Source organism: Rhinoderma darwinii, chromosome 12, assembly GCF_050947455.1.
Source record: "Rhinoderma darwinii isolate aRhiDar2 chromosome 12, aRhiDar2.hap1, whole genome shotgun sequence".
In the NCBI taxonomy this organism is placed as follows: Eukaryota; Metazoa; Chordata; class Amphibia; order Anura; family Rhinodermatidae; genus Rhinoderma; species Rhinoderma darwinii.
In genome coordinates, this window is record NC_134698.1 from 16,527,937 (window position 1) to 16,552,559 (window position 24,623).

The 24,623-nt window shown below is 43.8% G+C and overlaps 1 protein-coding gene across 1 annotated transcript; it reads right to left on the reverse strand.

Annotated features, from left to right (window-relative positions):
• Positions 1 to 1,426: 1,426 nt before the first annotated feature.
• CRIP1 (cysteine rich protein 1) lies at positions 1,427 to 22,634 on the reverse strand. The gene is made up of 5 exons (XM_075844998.1): positions 22,527 to 22,634; positions 4,760 to 4,854; positions 3,715 to 3,772; positions 3,593 to 3,637; positions 1,427 to 1,726 (listed from the first exon to the last, which is right to left on the reverse strand). Exons 1-4 carry the CDS (start codon positions 22,564 to 22,566, stop codon positions 3,597 to 3,599), a joined length of 234 nt encoding a protein of 77 aa, XP_075701113.1. The 5' UTR covers positions 22,567 to 22,634; the 3' UTR covers positions 1,427 to 1,726; positions 3,593 to 3,596.
• Between the last annotated feature and the right edge of the window lie 1,989 nt (positions 22,635 to 24,623).

Genomic DNA, 24,623 nt, shown 5'->3' on the forward strand with positions numbered 1-24,623 from the left:
TACATTTCCAGAAGCCATACAAGGGTCGCAAAGGAACCAAAATACGACGGCTTCGCTTCTACTGTAATCTCTTTCCTTTTTTGGTGAAAAATAATAGGCAGTAAATAGATCTCCCAAACCCAGTGGAAATGCAGCCTTAGAAATTCTTCTCATTCCGATCCTCAACTCCCGGGGACGTCACTATCTTCTTAGTTAATCATCGCAACATCCTTGAAACTTGCATGGCTGGTTCCCGAGCCGTGAATCTTTTTGTATCCTAGAAGAACCCAGCGTATGATATCAGAAGCTTATCTTGTAAGCTGGACTTTTCCTAGCTGCAAACTTTAGGCTAAAGACTTTGGATATTTTTTTGTGCATGGTACGAATGTTCTCATCTTTGTACGGTCATGTAAACTAGACGTTGGTCGTTGACAGAGGAAGCTAAAGGATCATTTACATGGGAGCTCTGGTAGGATTGTTTTGCTTTTTTTCCTCCCCAGATAAGGACTTCTGTACAAGAGAGCATTAGTGGATGCGCTTAAACCAATGGATTGAACGCTATGTTATTTTAGGCACACAAGTTTTTCAGACCATCACGATCGTGGGGTAAAAATTAAGCTGAAACCTGTAACTAAATATACACAAATCCTAATAAATAGCAAACAACTGTTTTAGATTCAGGTTTCCTACATCAGTGATGCCCAACAGGTGGTCTGGGGGCTGCATATGTCCTCAGTAGAAGGCTGCCTCATAGGGTACAGCTGTTTTTCCCAGGATAATGGCAGGAGTTCTCTATCATACCATAGATAACAGAGGGGATGGTCTGTCTCTCACAGCTAGAACGCAGCAGGGGCACTATAGAATTCATTTGTGGCCAAAAATAGAAGGGTCCTCGTACATGGCCCGACATGAGCCGTGTAAATGAGCTCGTTTGCTCCTTTCACAAGGAGCTACGTATGGGGACGAGATCTCGTTAATTCGATCGCTCGTCCCCATACATTATTATCATGTCGGCAGCTCGTCTACCGGTTTACACATAGAGATGTGCTGCCGACAACGATAATATTTAACTTTTTTAAAACGATACGATCAACGGATAAACGAGCATTTGCTCGTTCTTCGGTTGATCCTTGCCCTGTTTACCTAGGGCAATCAGGAATGCGTGTACTGTGAACGCTCGTTTGACCGATAATTGGCCCGTGTAAAAGGGAATTCGGGAACACAGACTGTAAATATGACCATCAAAATGAGCGTACGGTTTGTGCCTATACATTCCCATTAATCTAGTTCGGGACGAATGTGACGTGCGAGAACCTGTTGAGAACCTAGGCTATAAAGGAATTGAAAGGGTTTGGTGGGAACAAGAATCATCGAACCCGCCCTTGGAAGGAATTATTGCGTAACATGCATTTATTAAAACCATTACACAATACACATTTGTCAGATGTCCTTTTTGAAATATTTATATTTATTCATGAATAATCACATCCACTTGCATAATATTTTACTTCTATATCAAAATGTATGATCACAATAGTCATTATCTATGCGTTTAGTGGTATTAGTAATAACAAGCGTCACATTACTGACGCTTGATACAGGTAGATCAGGTGGTGAACGATGCACCAGATGTTTATTACTGACGAATACATTTAGATACGAGGACTGGCGTATCGATAAGAGGCGGGAGAAAACCGTTCATTGCAAGTAGGTGGAGAATTTCTCTTGATATTGTGGAAGCTCAGACCTAGGAAAGAAAATAAAATATGTTAGTACAAATTAGATTGTTCAGTCTTATGTCAATATAGTTATTGAAGTTACGTTAAGGCCCTTTTACACGGGACAATTATCGAGCGTTTAAAAGTCGCTAATTCCCGTTCATTGCGATGTGCAAACGCTCGTTCATCGGCTGATTGTATCGTTTCTGCAGCAGAAGATATTATCGTTGTCGTGTAAACAGGGAGACGTGCTGCCGACATGATAGAAATGTAGCATGGGGACGAGCGATCGTGGTCATGATCGCTTGTCCCGATACATAGCTCCTAGTGAAAGGAGCAAATGATCGCCGATCAACGAACGGTCTCGTTGATCGCCGCTCATTTACACGGCCGGCGTCGGGCTGTGTAAGAGGACCCTAACTTTCTATTCTACTTTGTGTTTCAATTACTTAGTATTGTCAAGATCTCAGCTAGCTATGAGTGAGGGGTGAAAACCCAAGCAGACCTACATCTGACAGTTGAGGGTTTGCCACGATGTAGCAGTAGTAGCAGTAATGGAGCTTGTAAACCTATTGAAATTTAAATGGGTTTTCCCAACCTCTAACATTTATGGCACATCCACAGAATAGGCCCATAAACGTCGGAGAGGTGCAGGTCCCACCTCTGGGGCCTGTGCCTATCTCTAGAAAGGACTCCAGTCCTGTCTCCTGCCGCTGTGACTAGGCTCCAGCCACTTTCCATAACTCCCAAAGTTTCGGACAGCAAAGCTCATTGTGCTACTCTGTTCCCGTAACTTCCAACAAAACGCACTCGGCTGTTTTTGGAAAACCCGGTTACCTTGTCAGTCAGTTGCCGGAGCCCGGCAACAGAAGGTAGAACATCGTGATGGGGCTCTGTTCTAGAGATAGGTGCGGGTCCCATCTATTGGGCATTTATGGCATATTCTAATATGTACTTCTAAAATTATTAAATACATTTACAATTGGGTTGCTAAAGCATTAGGACTAGAGAGGAGCGAATTTCTCAAAATTTGTTTCAGGTCTGATTTGGTCGAATCGGCCATCCAACTAGGTCCAATAAATTTGACACGAATCGAAAGTGCCCCTATTGCCCTCAAAACTCGTGTCTGACTCTCTGATGTCTTCTATGGCTGTATCAAAGTTATATCCGACCCCTCTAAAGCTCTCGAACGCCAAACCAGCATGTAATGTCAAAGTGACAGCAACATATATGGGTAGAGGGAGGAATAACCACATTGCATTTTGGTAAGGCGGCCTGCAAGGCAAGCCCTACTTAGGTCATGTGTTTCCTTTCCTAATCTGTAAATTGGCGGCAGGCTCTTGCCAACTGCTGCCGTTTTGCCAGGATTTCTGCACAATAAACCCTAAAAGCTTTGGAATTGGCCGAGTCCAAATCTTTTGGAAAATTTGGACCGAATTTGATTTGTGTAAAATCTATTTCTCTCATCTCTAAATTAGGGCAGTATTAAAATAGCAATTATCTAATATATTTTTATAATCAGAACTATCCTATTTTTCAAGAATGGAAGGGACCCTATATGCAGAGCTGGGTGGAATTAGAAGTTCCCTGAGCCTGCAAATCCGTCAGCAGATGTGCTGTTTTACGGCAGCATGTTATCTAAAGTCTTTCCACAAACTAAAGGCCGTCATAAACAGTCATCTGTAGTCTGCAGATGGATTGGCAAAGCCATTATTGGACAATTCAGATTATTATTGGAATGCTCTTGCATGATTGATCAGAACACTATATTATGGAATCACTATTTAAGTGATTTTCTCCTATATTCTAATTGGATCAGCAAAGGTTTACCTACATTAAACCACAAAATGCATTCGATCAGCTCAAATATAATGGATTTCGAGAAATTGACTTACTTCTCTATTTGAAGCTGTGACTTTCTGTTCCTCCACGTCCAAATCCTGAACAACAAAAACATATTTAGAACCACACATGAACATATAGGAAAATCATCTCCACTCTATACTGAAATTCTTACCTTTTGGTCCGAACATGGCACTATAACAAGGCTGATTGCAATAAGGTTTTCCCTCATGCTGAAAGAGAAAATATGTAGAAAACAAGTTATATTATATAGTATTGCATCAGTTAGGAGTATGTATGTCTTTTTCTGCATATTTTACAATTTCCAGGACACTAAACCATCCAAATAGTGGTTGATCCTACAATTAAAGGTTTGTATGAGATTAAATGACACATGAATGCATTCTTCCAGAAGCAGCGCCACCCATGTCCATAGGCTGTGTCTGGTATTGCAGGTAAGACGCTAAGACGAAGGAATCCGCTTTTTTTTAATGATGTCTTTGCTAAGTAGTGATCCAGAAAACCCCTTCATTGGGCATTATAAGGGCAGTAATCTCCATCCTGTCTGGGCCTTAGGCTTCGTTCACATCTGCGTCGGGGTTCCGTTCGTGGGTTCCGTCAGACCTTTCCCAACAATAGTTGGTTCTTCTTTTTGTACATAGATATTATATCTGTATACCATGACACGGCAAAAAAACGGAATCAATAGCATAGACGACTACGCTATTGATTCCGCCAAAAAACGGAAACCTTACAGAACGGAGGCAAACGGAAACGTTACCAACGAAATCAATGGTAATGCAAACGGAAAGCTATGGTTTCCGTTCGTGGGTTCCCCTGACGGAAAGGTCTGCCGGAACCCACGAACGTAACCCCGACGCAGGTGAGAACGAAGCCGAAGGCCCATACATGATGGGGATTACTGCCCTTATAATGCCCAATGAAGGGGTTTGCTGGATCACTACCTAGCAAAGACGTCATTAAAAAAACAAAAACTGCTTTCTTCCAGAAACAGCACAACTCTGGTCTATAAGCTTGGTCTGGTATTGCAACTCAGACTTACCTGCAATACCAGACACAGCCTATGGACAGGGGTGGCGCTGCTTCTGGAAGGATGCATTCATGTGTCGTTTAATCATCATAATATCAACAGGGTCAGGATATATAATAAGGGAGCTATCAAAAAAAAAAAAAAAAAAAGAATATATAATATACCATACCTCAGCATGACTCCCGGGAGCCAGAGTCTTGTTGCACTTCTCACATCGTAGGCATGGCCTGTGCCAGTCTTTATTAAGTGATGTCACCCTTTCAGCTGTAACAAAGGACACAAGCATTTTAGGAATTCTCCGTTTACATGGGGCTTGTATATTGCATGACTGCAGAATCCACACATCTGTACGGAGAAGTCGGGCGTCCTGTTACGACACGCACATACAGTACACTACAGTAAAGAACATACACTATAATATATCTTTACACCAGAATGTATACTTAGCATAAACCTACAACCCAGGCGAGACAGAGCGATATCAATACCCCCCATGGCTGCTGTGATAGAACGCTACGGTTATAATGTAGAAACTTTTCTGTAACAGACAAGTTGAAATGAAGATGTTGTGTGGTTTTGTAGCTTCCTGTTATAGAGAACAAATCGTCATTGTCCATTACTAGTCCCTACACGTAACAGCAGAGTTACTACAAAGAAGGGATTATGTTTCTGCGTGCGGTCACCAGAGTCTGCTCCTCTGTAGAAACATAGACCGGCTTCGCCACCGTGTATGATCTGCTGATTGATCAGTCGCCAGTTTGGCTGGGTTTACGCAATCAGATTGATCCCCCATCGGACGGCTGTCTCAAAAATTGGGACCATAGTATGAGTTCTGGATTTATTTGGAGAGAGTCTGGTAGAAGTGTGTGGAGTGTGGGTTCTATTCACAGATTACAGCAGTGGGAGATTACAGAAGATAAAATGCAGGGGCGGACACAAAGAGCAGAGGGTCCCTGGGCAAGAACAGTATATGTGCACAAGGCACCAGAGCTCCCAGCAGGGATGCAAAGCACATGCATTGGTAAATATGTCATCTTCAGACCAAATCTAGCCATACACGAGATAAAAGTCGGCTGAAATGGATCATTTTTGCAGTTTCGGGCAACCATAGTTTAAAAAAATGAACGCAAGCGACCATTTGCTATGGCAGACTTTTGCCTGCCGAAAATGTGATCGGCTAGGTTGGAAAATTTCGGACGTGGTCGGGCAAAACTACATGTGTCTGGCATGATCGACCGATCATTTGCCACTGTGCTCCAGCCCCAAGGAATTCGTTTTTTTAAAAGAAATGGATTCCCTGATTGGCCAGTGTAGTCTCTTCTGTTGCAGGTGAGAACGTTCACGCGAACAATCCGACATACGATTGGTCGGCAGCATTGCGGCCAATCATTGTCTTATGAGTATGGCCGGCTCAAGACCATTTTTAGGCTGTGTTCACACGGGGAGGATGTGTTGCGTAATAGCACACAGCGTATCTGCCCTGTGCGCTGCAGGGAATGCCGGGGAAAAAAAAACCGCACCAAACCGTGGTGCAGTTTTTCTGTCGGATTGTCCGCCACGGAAAACTGCAGCACTTAACTGGCCTGCTAGAAGGCCGGCCTCCTGGGATGACATTTCATACCAGGAGAACGCTGCAGTGGCGGTCACATGGGATGAGGCGTCATCCTAGGAGGCCGGCACTGTGACGTCATCCAGGCCGACCTCCTGGGATGATGCGATTGGCTGCAGTGGTGACATGGGATGAAACATCATCCCAGGAGGAAGAAACAGACTCCTGGGTAAGTATAAGATTTATTATTTTTTTTGCAGATTTGGGTTTATTGCGGCGGAATCGCTGCGTACCCGCCGCAAAAAAAGCAACAACTGCTATTTGTTGTGGGTTTTACCTCCCCATTGAATTCAATGGGGAAAACCCACAAGAAATAAGCAGCGAATACGCAAATACAATTGACATGCTGCGGAATAAATTTACGCACCGCAGGTCAATTTCTGAGCGTTTTCTCCGCTCAGTATTTACGCAGCGTGTGGATGATATTTGTTTCATCTCATCCACTTTGCTGCTACTGTATGTGCTGCGGATTTTCCACAACTAATTCCGTTGCGGAAAATCCGCAGTATTTACGCAACGTGTGAACTGGCCCTTGTTGATCATGTTTTGGCTGGTTTTGTTTTCTGCGTAGTTTTTACACTATATACATTTATACCTATAGCCTCTGTGATAACCCACATGTCTATCATTTCTGCGATTGCTCACGTGAGGTCACTGTCCATTATAGTAAGCGGACTATATGGAGACTATAATGGAGAATTACCGCTCATGTGTGGCCACCTCAACGCTGCAAATTGGGAACATTGGATGCAATGTGTGGCTTTCAGGTGTCAAAGGATGTGGCCACAAAATGTGGTAAATTACCACCACAAGCTATGATCTAATGGATCTAATTGTTGGTTCCACTTTTTGTACATAGATATTATATCTGTATAACATGACAGGGTCATGAAGCCTTCAGCCAGATCACAGCCATATTTTATCAATCATATTATGGCCATAACACCTGGAGCCGTGCGGTTCTGCTGGAACATACATAGATCACCATAGACTTCTATGGTGATCTAAGTTCGGTTTAATAGTATTGAGAGGGGGTCGAGAAATTGCAGGCGTAATATGTGCGCTAATATATGGACGCATCACAGCCATCTGAAACTTGCTTCATACGGAAACTCCTTTTCCGATCATACTTTATACGTAATAGAATACATGGCTGCTAGCCACATTTATGTATATGCATAGAACAAGGGTTACATTAAAGCAATCATCTATTTTTATAATCCCAGGAAAAGAATTTTTAAATCTGGCAAAACTCCAAAATTTGAGCTACAACATTGATGGGAAAACCATTCACTCCTTTGTAGCGGAAGTGAAACGACTCCCAAAATGGCCAGCTAGGCTGAATTCAGACGACCGTAATATATGTCCGCGTAACGGCCGTTAAAACAACGGCCGTCACACGGACGCGTGTATTTCAATGGGGTGTGAAGGGTCCGTTGAAAAATAGAACATGTCCTATTTTCACGGATACCCATAGACTCAAGTCTATGGGTATCCGTGAAAACGGGACCCACTACCGTATAGCCAGATCTCCTTATCCGCACTTCTATATTTCAGTTATTGTAAAGGATCTGCCTGACACAGCTTCTGTGTCGACGCCCGTGGTTACTCACTCTGCACCTCCTCCTAAGTCTGGTCGAGTGACCCCTTCTTCCACCAATCAGCCTGGGAGGCTGAGGAGTGGGAGAGCCTATCACAGCCTGGCCAGACGGAGCTAGCTCCTGCCCTCTGTCTATTTATACCTTCACTTCCTGCTCCTCCTTTGCCTGTGATTCTTTTAGTCTGTTTCCTGGCCCTGCTGCTTACTATTTGTCTTCTGCTTCATATTGACCCTGGCTTGACTGACTATTCTCCTGCTCTGCGTTTGGTACCTCGTCCACTCCTGGTTTGACTCGGCTCGTTCACTATTCTCCTGCTCTGCGTTTTGTACCTCGTCCACTCCTGGTTTGACTTGGCTCGTTCACTACTCTTGTTGCTCACGGGGTTGCCGTGGGCAACAGCCCCATTTTCCTTAGCTTCTGTTTCCCTTGTCTGCTTGTCTGTCGTGCACTTAGTGAGCGTAGGGACCGTCGCCCAGTTGTACGCCGTCGCTTAGGACGGGCCGTTGCAAGTAGGCAGGGACTGAGTGGCGTGTAGATTAGGGCTCACCTGTCTGTCTCCCTACCCCGCCATTAGTTATCTGATGAATTCTGGATCGCTTTGATTTTTTTCAGGAGTTATGGAGTTATTGTGACATTTATACAAGTTTGTGTTGAGCAGCTGTACTATTACTGGTCACATACGGTCGGAAAATAACCGGACTCCGCCTAATATAGTCGAATGACGGACACAGATCCATTTGATTTCCATCATATTATCTTCGGACATGGAAAGTGGTTTGCGGCAGTACAATCTACAATACAATTGCTTCTTTAACCATATGCCAACTTATGAATAACCAACTACTAGTCATTGTTCATATTCTTTAGCGGTAGACATGGGTATAGTACGATTTGACTACTGCCAAGCTGCTTATCCTCTTGTCAGCCCAGCTCTGAGCTGTACAACGGAGTCATGTCTGACATTCCGGTTGCTAAGGATATATTGCCTAACAACCAGTGTTCTCCGTGGTAGATCAACATCAACTAACTTGTAGTGTGTTTGCGATATATCCTTTCTCCTGAGTACCACAGTATTCGGATTTTGCGCATATAAACCGTAACAATTGAATAAAGAATAATGATGCAATTTTTCAATATACATCGTGCACCAATTCCTCGTGTCTTTCAAAATCTCAGCTTGTTGTCGATGAATTGGAACTATCATTGTTTCTTTTAGAGGATGACAATCCGTGCTGGTCATGTGTTGATCACACGGGTGCACAGCTTGTTACAAGACAGCTCTGATAACCGTACTGTATCTGTAACAAGCCCTGCACCTGTGTGATCGTCATAGGACTAGGATATAGAAGCTTCTCATTCAGCGAAGAAAAGAGCTTATAAACTTATACACAAAATATATTACAAAATGTAGACGTTTCCTTATACAATGGATACGTTATTGCATCATGGACGATCACTCGTAGTAACGATCGCTCGTCCCAATGCATTACTGATCATAGCTCCTTAAGAAACGAGCCAACGAGCGGTCTCTCTGATCGGTGCTCGTATTTTACGGCCCATATTGGCAGGTGTGAAAGGACCCATAAACTACGTTTACTGTATTTTCATACAAATAAATTTAAAGAGGTCGTCCACATCTGACCCCTTTTATTAGCTAAAACCAAGAGCCACAATGGGTGCAGCTCTCTGTGCTGGAGAACTTCAGGACACCATGGATAACCATTGATCTCAGTGGGAGCCCTTATCATGCCTTGTTCTCCTGCAGTGACTTTGCAGATAAAATATGTATGAAAGGAGTTGTCGCAACCGGTTTCCATATTCCCTATTAGTGCAAACGGATGTCTAAGAAGGTGGTGTCCCCCTCAGGATCCCCCTTGATTAGCCATAGTGGAGAGACACTAAGAATGCCTGTTGGTGTGGTGGACGAGGCCCTTCCATGTACTACATGGTCAGTTAGCTATTCTCCGGGGGATTCAGACCCCTTTAACACTGCAGTTCTCCCACTGTAAACGACCTCCCAGTTGCCCCGTGATCAGTTTCTGCCAATCACACCCCCAATATAAGAAGGGGATTGTGGAAGTTGGACAACTCCCTTAATTAACTGCATTTTAGAATGGATAAGTAGTGATCATTAGGCTGTCCATACACATTAGATGTATGTCGGAAGAACCCGCCGATTTCAGCAGGACCGGCCTACTGTATATGGTGGTGTCCCGACTCTACACCGACGGCATATGTTGGGGGGGAGAGAAGGGTCAGGCATATTGAAATTCAACGTACCGATACTTTTGTTAGCAAATAGAATAGCTGCTGCCAGGAGTCTAGAAGTGGCTCTCTCACTTCTCTCTGTTGAAAACACATGCACACTTGGACGAGCCAAGCGTGCATGTCTATGGGGGAGTCGGGAGGAATAGCTGGTGGCCAAATTATTTATTGACCGACAGCTATCTGAAGTGTGTGGCCAGCTTAAGACACTCTAGTAAGTGATGGTCAAGTGCGCCTCTATTATACTGTTAACCATGGTTTCCCAAACTGTGGGTCACGAACCCCTGGGGTGTCGTGATAAGACTTCCGGGGGATCGCGAGCCACTAACTATATCTGCGTCCTCAAGACGCAGATACAGTTGAAATCGATGCTGGAGCAAGGAGCGGACGGCTCTTTGCCCCAGCATTCACTTTGCTCTGAGCACTGAGCCGTGAGAGGCGTGATGTAGTGACGTCATCGCGCCTGTCTGCGCTGAGCCACACACTGCACAGACCGGGGAAGCAGAAGGATCGTCTCCATCCGTCATGGGAACGGGCATAGGTGAGTATCTATTTTATAATTTTTATTAGGCACTATTGGGACTATGTGGAGGCAGCTATGGGGGCATTATAATGTGTGGGGCAGTTGTGGAGCATTATATTGTGAGGTGGCAGCTATGGGGAGCTGTATACTGTGTGGAGGGCAGCTATTGTCGGCATTATACTGTGTGGGGAAAGCTATGGGACATTTTACTGTGTGGAGGCAGCTCTAGGGGCATTATACTGTGTGGGGGCAGCTATAAGGGCATTATACTGTGTGGGGGCCCCCTCAGATGGGTTTCACCACCTGTGCTAAACCTCTAGCTACGCCTCTGATGGCCCCTAAAGGATGGGTCGGGTCACATGACCCACCATCAGCAGCCATAGCCGGGCCTAAGCTACGCACAGCATCAGGATACCCATCCCCCGCCTGCACAATTGCCATTGTTTTCGATGTTACAGATACCTATTTTTGTAATGGAGCTAAATATCTGCATCTAACTACTACTAATAATGTTGACATACATCAGACGAAATGGGGCTAAGTACGGTAGTGGGGGGGTTCCAAACAAAAGTCTCGGCCTCAAAGTTTGGGAACCACTGCTGTGAACGTTTAAGCAATCTTTCGATCAAGTTGGGCATTCTAAGAGTATGGTCACACAGAGTTTTTTGGCGCTGTATTTGACATGACCGTGCCAAAAAACTGCCGAAAACGCCCCCATCGATTTCAATGGGAGGCGTTTTTTTTCTCGCGAGTGAAAAAAAAACGTTTGCAAGAAAAAGAAGCGTCATGCCCTTTCTGCAGGCGTTTCCTTCTCTAAACTCCCATTGACATCAATGGGAGGCAGAGAAAGATGTTTTCGCAACGTTTTTTTTTATCCGTGGTGCTCAATGGCCGTGGCCGAAAAACGCCGCCAAGGCAGTTCAGGCAGGTCAAAATCTGTGTCAAAATTCCTGAAGGAAATTTGAAGTAGATTTTTCCGCCTGCAAAACAACTCGTGAAAAGCCCGATCGCGGTACATGTGAACGGGACTCCTAGCATCGTAGACCTTTTATGATGCTAGGAGTCCCTGCCTCCCCACGGACTACTGTTTCGTACTGAACAAAATTATACAGTACGGAACAGCAGTTCCGTGGGGAGGCAGAGACTCCTAGCATCATAAAAGGTTTATGATGGCAGGAGTCCTGCTTACATGTACCGCAGTCGGGCCTGGGAAATCCGGCCAACACACGGACCGTTTTTCACGGCCGGAACTCGGTCGTGTGCAAGAGGTGTAACAGTGTGAAAAAAAAAAGGATCCCATTGAATCTATAAAAAAAAAGACTTATCAAGGTGTTAGCAAACCTCCTTAGATCAACAAAGCAATTTAACGCAAATACTAATGAAGAAGGACAAATACAAGACGTTTCGGTGCATATAACTCATGAAGTGATAACAAAAGAGCTCCGGACGGAATAAAGGATTATGTACTTCATGGGTGAATTCTGTTCTAAGTTACGTCAGTCAATAGGCAGAAATTCCTGTGATTCAAATATCCTGAAATATTGTTTTTGAAGGCATCAAAGTCAAAACAGGATGGTATTGATGGCTATTGTTAGATGATGTTTACCGTCTCTTGTTTGCCAGCTGTACAGGCCTTGACTTACGGATCATACCGTACCATGTTGTGCTAAAAATAATGAAACAACATCAGCTGTTTCCTTTCAGCATGCAAATGGAAAGAAGGGCTGGGTTATGTAACGTCCTAATGGCTGCATGATGCTGTCTGACATTGGGCAGAAAAGGGTCTCAAAATTACATACTGCCCATTCAGGATAGCTGGAACCCTACACTAAAACATACTTCTAAAGTTTAAAAATATATATGAAAAGAGATAAAAGAACCACAACATCACAAATATCCGTAAACCAGTTCTTATCAAGCTGTGAAGTGGCATGTCTCCCAATCGTCCCGGATTAAGAAGGACAAGCAAAAGAATTACAAAGAGGGCCAACCGATGTGGCGCACTGCCACAATTTTTTCCTTTAAGCCACGCCTCTAATCCCACCCAATCCACGCCCATACACATTGGGTTCAGCCCACACAGTATCATGCTCCCATAGTGCCTCCCACACAGTATAATGCCAAATAGATGTCCCCCACGCAGTATAATGCCCTCTAGCTGCCACTATACAGTATAATGTCTCCATAGATGGACAGTGACCGTCACTGGCTTCTCCTTGAGCGGAATCCCCGTTGCCGACTATGGCCGGGGATTCCGCTCCAGGAGGAGCCCCTGACGTCAATGTCCATAAATGGACACTGACCACAGGGGTTTCCTCTAGGAGCGGAATCCTCAGCCAGATCATCAGTAACGGGGATTCCGCTCAATCAGTAGCTACTATGGACAGTGACGTCAAGGGCTTCCCTGAGCACATCGCTTAAAGTATCGCTTTGCCCGGGGAGTCCTCGGCGAGCTGAGGAGCTCCCTCTGCTCTGAACGAATTCTGAAGCAGGGAGGCAATTGATTCCCTGCTTCAGTATTGGGTTCAACTGTATCTGCGTCCTGAGGACGCAGATACAGTTGACAGCGGCACACTGCCCGGAATCTGGGACTGTCCCGCTGAATCCAGGACGGTTGGGAGGTAACGTCTCGGGACAGGATGCTTCAATATCGCAGCAGAAGTGGAGACATTCTGTATATTGACACAGGAAGTCACAAGTTCTTGTGGCAGAAGATCCAGGAATGTGGAGATGGTAATTGTTGTGCTGACCGGGGGCACAGTAGCTGGCACTGAGCGCACAGCAGCTACTACTGGGAGCACTGTGGCCTGCATTGGCAACTCAGTGCCAGTCCCTCTTTTAGCATGGATATGGACTGCTTGTGAGGCACAGGCACACTGGTTTAGCTGGTGAGGCCGCAGAAGAAAAAGTTGTGCTTTAAGGAGTTAAGCAAGGCAGGAGATACTGAGACTTTTTTTTAACCTTGGACAATGAACTATGATACCACGCCAAGGGCTGAATCTAGGGCTGTGACCGAAATCAAAATCACGATTATTTGAACATGTAACCTCAATTACGATTAATGAAGGATTATTTAGGCCCCACCCCTTTTTTTTGCACACCACGCCACCTATATGCATGTTATGCCATCCAATTAATATTTATCCCTTGAACCTACTGTATACAATATACCCCCACACAGTATATTGCCCCCATAGTGGCTCCCTGCTCTACCATTGGATTCAACTGTATCGGTGTCCTGAAGATGCAACCTAAAAAAAATAGAAAAAAAACTAACTTTTTTTTTTCTTTCAATTAATTGCCCAGTCCTAGCTGAACCTCATATTTTATTAAATCCCCTTTTTAATACACTTGATAACATAGATGCATGTACTCATACAGGAAAGATATACAGCGGTAAGAACATAAAACCCTAATACTAGCAAGCGTACACGAGTGGTACCAACTTAACAAGTGGCATTATATACAGATATAGGCCTATTGTAAAGGATCTGCCAGGCACTACGTCTGTGGATACTCCCAGGATTAATCAGTCGACACCTGAGGCCAGACCTCTTAGACTGACACCGGCTCCCACCAATCAGGGTGGCAGGCTCAGGAGTGGGAGAGCCTATCGCGGCCTGGTCAGTCGGAGTTAGCTCCGCCCCCTGTCCATTTATACCTGCCGTTTTCTCTTCCTCATTGCTTGTTATTATGTTATGGCAGGAAGGAGGTGAAGGGAACAAGTGAGCCCTAATCTACTCACCGCCCTGTCCCTGCCTACTTGCAACGACCCGCCCTAGGCGACGGGGTACAACTTGGCGGCGGTCCCTACGCTGACTAAGTGCAAGGTGATACAAACAGGGAACAAGCAAGGGAAGGGGCAGTAGCCCACGGAACACCGTGAGGAAACGGAGTGGTGAACGAGCCAGTCAGGATCAGGATGTAGTGGAGTATACAAACGCAGAGCACGGAGCAGGAAGAAAGCCAGGGGCAGAGCGAAGCAGGATAAGCTGGAACTGAAGCAAGGCAGAAGCACGGCAGAAGCAAGGCAGCAGTGGGGCCAGGAATCCAAGAAGAATAACAAGCAATGAGGAAGAGAAAACGGCAGGTATAAATGGACAGGGGGCGGAGCTAACTCCGACTGACCAGGCCGCGATAGGCTCTCCCACTCCTGAGCCTGCCACCCTGATTGGTGGGAGCCGGTGTCAGTCTAAGAGGTCTGGCCATTTTTTTGCTTTAAGAATTCTTAATATTAATTTTAGCCATCATGTAGATTGTTCTGCTACTCGACTTCTCATTCTACTCTTGAAAAACACATTGTTTTGAAGATTAAAGCAGATCAATGATGTATTACCCAAGGGTGAAGGCGCACTGTATAATTTAATGTATGTCTATGTAATTTAGGCTATATATAGCATTGTGTAAATCGTGCCAAGACGTTTCCCGGAGTTTTGTTGGGACTGCAATACAAACAGGGAGAGAATACTGGGGAAACGAGATTACGGTATGTCTTATGGTGGTGCCAGCTAATGACCTCTAAATACCTTACTGATGAGGATTAATTCATGTTATGTGATCTTTCAATAGTGATATTTGCCAGAACTAAATGCCCAAAGAACACAGTTGGCCCGTGTGTATTATGGTGCCAAAGGCAAATGAAACAGTGATAAATTAAGGAAAAAAACTTTATGCCTTGTTCACACACTGCAGTTTTTTTTAACCACAATTTGGACTTATCAAAAACGAAGAAATATAAACTTTACTTCTGTTCAAGACCACTCATGGATTTTGTTTCGAGTGATTGAAACCGCTTAAATATGGGAGCCACCATGTTGATCAGCGGATCATCATGGGTCCAGTTCCCAAGACCCCCGGCAAATGGCTGTTTTTGCTAGGGAAAGATGTTGTCACCTATTATGTGAGATGAATACACGGACTACCCAAGTCTGCCGAAGAGAGCTTAGGGCCTGTTCACATCACCGTTGTCTTTCCGTTGAGGGGTTCCGTCTGAGCTTTCCGTAAGGGGGGACCCCTCAACGGAAAGGCAGTAGACTGCGCTATTGATACCGTCAAAAATACTGAAACTGAAATCAATGGTGATGCAAAGGCAAACTATGTTGAGGGGTTCCCCCGACGGAAAGCTCAGATGGAACCCCTCAACGGAAAGACAACGCTGATGTGAACAGGCCCTTAGTACTCCTTGTTATAGCTCTCCGGTCCGGCACATGGAAGGGGTCCTAAGCAGGTGACCTCCCTCTGTGACATCAATATGTTCTAATCAAAAACTGCAACAAACTGTGCCGTGTGAACTTGGTCTTCGAAACAAAGGTTAATAAGAATTGATTTTCTGTTTTAATATTTTTTTATTGAGATTTCTAACTCAAGGTAACGTGTACAAAGGTACAAATTAGCAGTAAAGTTCGGTGGATTACAATTAATCCAACTTAAAATCTGATAGCTAGAAAGGCATAAAAGAAAAAATAAAATAAAAGAAAAAGGATCAAAAAGTAAAAACAGCAGCTCTTTAAGATTTATACGAATCAACTTAATTAAGTTCAATTCGCATTACGGGGTTAAAGGAGTGGCAAAGTTGGAAGTTTTCCAGGATTCCCAAGAATTGTTAGGCTAAGATCACATGGGGCGGATACTGTGGTGCAGTTTTTCGCCCGGAATCCCCGCAGTAGAAGACTACAGTACTTTAAAAGCCCGTCTGCTAGCAGGCCGGCCTCCTAGGATGACGTTTCATCCCAGGAGACCGCTGCCGCCTGTGATTGGCTGCAAAGGTGGTCAAATGGGATGAAGCGTCATCCCAGGAGGCCGGCACTCCGACGTCATCCAGGCCGGCCTCTTGGGACGACATTTCAGCCCATGTGACCGCCGCTAATGCCTGTAAGTGGCTGCAGCGGTCACAAGGGATGACACGTCATCCCAGGAGGCGGGCCCGGAGGAAGACACACAGACACATTTTTTTGGGGGAGTTGCGTTTTTTGCGGCGGAATCGCTGTGAACCCGCCGTAAAAAAAACACAACAACTGCTATTTGTTGCGGGATTTACCTCCCCATTGAATGCAATGGGGAAAACCCGCAACAAATGAGCAGCGTTTATGCAAATACAACGGACACGCTGCGGAATAAAATAAAATTCCGCACCGCAGGTCAATTTCTGAGCGTTTTTTCCGCCCAGTATTTATGCAGAGTGTTGATGAGATTTGTTTGATCTGATCCACTTTGCTACTACTGTATTTGCTGTAGATTTACCGCAATAAATTCCGTTACAGAAAAACCGCAGTATTGACGCAGCGTGTGAACTGGCCCTAAAAGTGGGCACATGCAAACATATATTGGTATTCATAGTTATTATTCATTTTATCTATCTATCTCATTTAGCTTGGGGATAGAGGTTGATTGCAAATTTTGTGTGTTAGATGAAGTGGCAGCTATTAGAATATGGCGCTGGACCGTTTTTTGGGGTTCTGGGCATGAACTCAATACCCATTGTTATTTATGCAGTTTTTGCTGTTAATCTATATGATATCTTCAATACATTTTGGTAGAGGTCATAGACAGAGAACCAAATGTTTGGACATTCCTAAAAAGTGTTCAATAACGTTCCCACACCCCTCCAACTTTTCTCAGATACAATTGGGTAAATTTTTGACAGTTTGTATGGTGTATTATACCATAAAGCCCCATGCACACGAGCGTAGAATTAGTCTGTAATTACAGACCCATTCCCTTCTATTGCCCATGGGCACCTTCCCGTATATATTTACGAGAAGGAGTCCGGGCCATAGAAAGTCTCCGCAAAAGATAGGACATGTCCTATTTTTTTGCTTTTACGGACCGTGCTCCCATACTTGAGAATGGGAGCACGGCCGGCAAATGCGGGTGTCTGTCCGCGGCAGTACATGCCTGTAATCTCGGACCGTGATTACGGGCAGTCGTGTGTACGGGGCCCTAGAGTATCTTAAAGTCTGTTTCATGGTGGCTAGTGCATGAGGTCGTTTTGAGTGTGGTGATATACGCTAGTGGCCACTGCCCTGGTGAGTAATATGCATTGAAATCCATTTCCCATTTTATTATGTGACGTGGCGATTTCTTGGGGTTATTAGCTGTAACATATTTCCAAAACTAAATTAAAAAAAACACTTTCTACTATAAGAATTGCTTTTCATTGTTCTAGAAGACTAAATATGTTCTGCATGTTTACTGGAATAGTCCCTGCACCTGCGTTATCTGCTGTAGGGTAGAATGGGTAAAGTGGGTGGCAGCTGAAGTCCTCTTGGGATTTCCCCATCAGAATTATCTCTCCGATAGAAAACGCGTGACCAAGGCGCAGTGATATATTTTTTTTCTTCCACTTCGAATGACAAGGATGAGGTTCCAAGTATAGAACAAATAAGTCTCGGATAAAAAAAACAACCCCAAAAAAACCCCATAAAAATGAAAAACAGAGAAACCACAACTCTCAGTCTACAAGAGCTGAGAATTAGGCCGAATTTATTTCAATGGGGCTGTTCACACGGCCGTTGTTTCAACAGACGATGTGAAGGGTTTGTTGAAAAATAGTCTTATTTTCTTCCGTTTTCACGGATCCCTCCATAGACTCAAGTCTATGGGGATCCATGAAAACGGGACCCACGCTGGTGCAACTCGGACGTGAAATAGGCCAATTTTCACGTCCGAGTTTGCACCTGTTCATCTGAATCTGGCCTTATATGTACAGAAACAAGGTGTTCACTTTTGTGTCAACATCAGGTATATACAAATCCTGAGTTGGGTTGCCAAGAACCCTACAAAACACTACCAGCACCAAACCCTTCTGATGAAGTTAATGTAGGGCAATTTTACTTGTCTCCAGGATGATCCCGCAGGCTCCGAAACCTAATTGCCTGGAATTAAAATGATTTTGTAAACTCTTGATTGAGCTGAACGTCCATCTAACATGTTCCACATGTTCCATTTTAACCTTGGCTGAAGCTATAAAAAGATCAGCCAAAAAGGATTAACGCGAGAAGATCAAAGATGATTGGGGCATTTCACTTACAATGAACAAGGAGAAAAAAAACTGCGTGCAATTCATCTATGTGACTGGGCCAAAAACCAGTCAAGGTTTCTAAAACCAAATCCATATAGAGACCTTCAGGCCTATAGAAGAGTTGAACAACCTTTTGTACCGCTCAGAAGAATCTAAAGTTTGTTTCCGGGATCCGAGTGTTGCAGCCATAATGCAGCTCTAAAAGAGTTTTACGGAAGTCCGAAATAGGCCTAGTGGTGAACTTTCTATGGATTCTCGGACCCTGAACAGAATGGGCCTTTTCGATCAATGTCAGTGGACACACCTTGTAGGGTGTGGTTGGATGATGGGTGTGGTTGGATGATGAGTGTGGTGTTCATAGAGCAAACCTTGTTTTAACATCTTGCTTTTACGTCCCTGATATACACCCACACCGAAAAAAATATGATGGCTCGGCTCCTTATGTCCACACGTAGATTTCTATGTGGAATCCGTGGCAATTCTGCCGTAAAATCCACATGTGTTACTTGTGGATTGTGGTGTGGATTGCACGCTATGCATTGAAAAGGGTGAAATCCACAAGGTTTCCGCAGAAGAATATTTAGATGCAGAATATTTCCGCTAAGTGTGGATAGGGTTTTAGAAACACCATACCGATGTATTGTACTGTAAATTGCACTCGATTTTTGACGCAGAATCGGCACCACAAATCTGCAACACTTCCGCCATGTCTGAACGGTGCCTAAGTAAAGAATCAAGGCTAAAGAATGACATTGATTCCTTTGGATAATATCTGCAATCCCAGACTTTAACAGTGAGCACCACCAGATCACGTGCGAGCAATGGCAACAATCAGACCAAAACGCGGATCATGCCTCTAACAATAAGAGCACAGTGAATGATTTTCCATCTGCCTTTTTGGGCTACCGCCCTGAGGTCCACTGTTCTCACACACAGGGTAGACTCATACGCAGAACATTGGTCGCAGAAAATTTTTGCAACTGAAAATCAGTTCCTTTTATTTGACTGGTGCTGGTGATGCGGCGTGCAGGGATTTCTGCAAGTTCCATTCAGATAAACGGAACGGATTCTCAGTCGCAGAAATTTCTGCAACAAAATCTGCCGCGCGTGACTGCACCCTTAACGTTTCAACGATCACTATTGCAATTTTTGGTCCTTAAAGGAATACTCCAGTAAATTATTTTATCGTGGCCCGTTTGGAGAGTACACTTAGTAAAAGGTAGGGCAGTTCATCCAATCTCGGCTGTCGTTATGTCATGTGACCGCAATGTGACTGCCCGATTCCTACAGCTCTGCCGTGTGGACCGGAAGTCACTTCTGCATTCCCTTGAGACTCATCTCATAGAAATGCATAGTTAGAGATACTTCCGGTCCATACAGCAGACGCTGTAGCAATCGGGCAGTCACGTGACATAACGGCGGCCGGGATTGGACGACCTGCCCTACCCGTTACCGAGTGTACTTTCCAAGTGGGGGGGGGGGGGGGGCACAATAAAATAATTCACCGGTGTGTCCCTTTCAGGAGGTGGAATTTTGTACCGTGCCAGCAAATCTAAGTACAAACCTTCGATCTTTCTCATTATCTTTGTGTCATACAAGTGTGCAAACAGTTGTAACAGGGAGCGGTTGTGTTGTGTAACACTTCGCTGAAACGATTAGTTAACCAGCAACCTTTCCTGCCCAAATATAATACCCAGAAGGCACAGGAATAATAATCAGAGTAAACAGCAATAAATGCGGAAATGACAAATATAATTCCATAACTTTCTATAAAAATTGGAACTGCCACAAAAATCAGAGGAAGGGGAGACAGCATATAAAAGAACACATATAGAGGAGGCGGCCAGAAAGGTGGCAGGACTGATGGCATTTGGCACGACTCCCTATATAGTAGCCATCTTAGTGCCACAATGTCCATATAATAGTATCAGTCATACCGCATAATAGGATCAGTCGTCGTGCGTATATAATAGTACCAGCCACAATGCCTATATAATAACTATACAGTATCACATGTAGTGCAAATATAATAGTACCAGCCAATTTCTATACAATAACTATACAGTGTCACAGGTAGTGCATATATAATAGTACCAGCAACAATCTCTATACAATAACTATACAGTATCACATGTAGTACATATATCATAGTACCAGACACAATAACTATATAGTATCACATGTAGTGCATATATAATAGTAGCAGCCACAATTTCCATACAATAACTATACAGTATCACATGTAGTACATATATAATAGTACCAGCCACAATTCCTATACAATAACTATACAGTATCACAAGTAGTGCAAATATAATAGTACCAGCCACAATTTTAATATAACTATATAGTATCACAAGTAGTGCATATATAATAGTACCAGCCACAATTCCTATACAGTATCACATATATAATAGTACCAGATACAATTCCTATACAGTATCACATGTAGTGCATATATAATAGTACCATCTGTTTTTTTTCTAGGACTGCTGATAAACCTTATTATCTTAACCCAGAAAATTATCACACTGTACACATGATCCTATAAATATATTTTCACAATAGACTTCCCACCACAGCAAAGTGAGGGTGCTGAGCCAATTCCCTAAATCTGGTTTACTGTATAGCAGAGTGACGATGCAGACGTGTAAACTTTTCCACCTGGGGTCGGGACTGGCTACTCCTACTTCTCAGGATCGGTGGGGTCCCAGTAGTCGGACCTCCACAGATGATAGTTGATACACCAGAACAGTCAGTGGCAGGAAAATTCCTTTAAAGGACAAATTCAGCTCTGCTACATCTCTGTAGTATGCAGTCAAAATCTATTGGCGATACCTCAACAGCAGTGATAATCTTACTCTCCAATATTACATTGTAATCATTTTACAGAACCCCCCCCCCCCCAGGTGACAGAGACATATGAAAACTCAGGTAATATAGAGACCTATATGAAAACTCAGGTAATATAGAGACATATATGAAAACTCAGGTAATATAGAGACCTATATAAAAACTTTGGACAACCTGCAATGTGCGAATTTTGCTGGGCGAGCCTGCAGTGTTTGTCTGAACTTTCATACGAGAGCAAAGGACAAAAGTGACACTGGATGAGTGATGTCCGCAGTCCACACACACCGAGCTCTGCAGAAGAATCGCACCTCTGGAGAAGTGGAGCGTTGCTTAAAATTGCGCTGTCCGCATCCCTAAAAATGTTGGAATGGTTGTATCAGATTAGTAACAGCGCCTCTTGATCGGCTGTCTGAAATTGCAGCTCAGTCTCATTCACTTAAAGTGGAGTTGCAATACCAGACACAACCAATAGACAAGAGTGGCGCTCTTACTAGGAAAAAAAAAAGCATACCATTTTTTTTTTTAATCTTCAATACACTAATACACTTAAATCTGCTTATTTCTAGAAGATTCTGCTCATCGTAAACCTCATAAAAGAATAGTTACGGTGCGTTATTCATTCTGTTATACTTTTCGCACGATTATCGATGGCGGTTATAATGATGCAAAAAAAAATAAAAAATGCATGAATTATACAGTGCAGTAAAACTAAACTATATACATTATTCACGCGCCATCGTCTAGTGATGTCTTAAAGATATACGGCACGCTGCACGGAATCAGTATTCGTTTCCTTTTCAATAACCACCTCAGCTTGACATCTGATCTTCCGGATAACTCCGCTTCCTACAGTTACTGAAGACGTATCTAAATGTAATGTGTCATGAACATTATAAGGAAGTCGTGTTAATATAACCAAACCTGACAGTCCAGAAATATAGGCAAAATGCCATAAAGTGAGACTCACAACTAGGCTTTTACTGCACCCAGGTTTACAGGTGTTTGCTTTTTGGCTAGGGAAACTATAAGGCATTGTATAACAGATGTTGGTTAAGCCATACTTACCAAAGTACACTTCTTTCTGACACTTCGGGCACTTAGGCATGGTGATGCTGATGCTGTGGCCAAATGCAGAATGACTGCGCGGCAGCTCAGCCCATGTTTTAGTTCAACATTGGGAGGGACTGAGATGGGAGTGTTAGCTACTTTGCACACGGCTTTTAGCAGTGAGGTTAACTCTTAAAGGTTGCATGATAAGATCAGATACATCACCAAAGTTGCCTTTCATGTTTGGGATCTGAAATGTAATACTGGTTACGCAAAAATTCTCACATAGACTTTTATCTATACATATTGAAAACGATACCCAATACATGATATTATATATATATGAGACACAAAAGTTTGATCAGCACATTCCAACAAAATGATACAAAATGTGTATACAAGAATATGTAGGATTACTCCCAGTTCTAGTTGTATGAGCAGCGTTAAGGGCCCACCTTATAAGTGAGGTCGCCTTGTCGTGGCAGGTGGGCTCACACAATTTGATCAAAATGTGCGCTAAGAACCTCCCCATTGGAAGTAGATTCAGCAGTAATGCATATTTATTTATGTACAGTGTTTAGGTCTCATTGGTGTTCGCAGTGTGCGGTCGCCATTTTCTTGTGCGATATAGACTTATATTGAAATTCCTTTAATCCAGCATTTGACAAATAACAGTACATTATTTCCAAAATTATCTTACAAAAGTAACACACCACCTGGCGGCTGTTATATAAATTCCAACATGTTTGGCGCTTTGCATCGTGAGAGCAGTTTTGCCGCAATTTAGCAAGATTTTCCGTCGCCATGCAGTTTCAGTCTAAGGCGACATTCCCACACACACCGTTTTAGTGCGGCCAGGTGTTACATTAAAGTCTATAGTAAATTATAAAATGCACTACGCACCACTGTGTTTTGATTTGTGGCGTTTTTTAGGCAATTTTGTGGTCAGTGGAATTTTTTTCAAAATGCAGCATGCTCTGGGTATGTCGTTTTTTTTTTTTTTCAGGCGTTCTATAGGACTTCAAAAATGGCAGGAAGAAAGTATGTACTAAATGACACAAAATGAAAAGCGGCACCAAAGAAACACGCCTTAAAAAATAATAATTCCATGTTACATTTAATAAGGCTGGCGTTTTTAGATGCGTTTATGATGCAGTTTAAAGTGATAGAAAAATTCTGTGTGTGAAGTAGGCCTAAGGGCGTGCTCACATCACGTTTTGGCCCGACGTTTAGCGCGTACGTTGTGAAAGCCCCTACGTACACGCTAAACGTGTCCATAGGGCTTCATTAGCCCAACGAAGGCCAAAAGAGTGTCGGTATATCTTTTTTTTGAGGATGTAATAATGTAGTAGAGCACGATATTCCATCCTAAGGGATCCTGAAAAAAACGTATACCCTGCACTATATGTTTTTTAACATGGAAGACTAGGTGTGACAGATGCCACTGTATGGCAGGTTAAACGTATATGTCAGGCAGCTTGTCCAGGGCCGGAATCCAGGGAATCTCATCAGGGAGCACTCAGCCCGGGGATTACGGCCCTGGGAAAGCACCGGACGTCAATGTCCATTAACAGAAAGTGTTGTCAGGGACTTTCAACTATGAAGTCCCTAGCCAGAGCGTTGTTAGCGCTCTGGCTGGGGACTCCGGAACAAGAGAAGCCCCTGACTTTACTGTCCATATATAGACAGCGACGTCAGGGTCTCCTCCAGAAGCGGAATCTCCGGCCAGAGCGTTGCCGACACACTGGCTGTGGATTCTGGGTTATATAAGCTCCTAACGATCCTAAGACAGGAGTCCCTGGCAAGAGCGCTTGCAATGCTCTGACCGGGGACTCCATATATGGACAGTGATGTCACGGGCTTTCCCAGGTTCAGCACTTAAAGTAGCGCTGTGCCCGGGGAGTTAGGGTGAGGTATCCCATTGTATGTCTATACAGTGGGATACGTCTGTGCCTACCTTCAGAGGTATATGTTAGGACTCCTCCTGACGTTTACCTCCAACGGAAAGACAAAAACGTGATGTGAAACGACCATAATTTCCGTGACCAGAAACAGAAGACTGATATAACCAATTAGGAAACGCCTTTGATATATAAAGTTATAGATGCATATTTT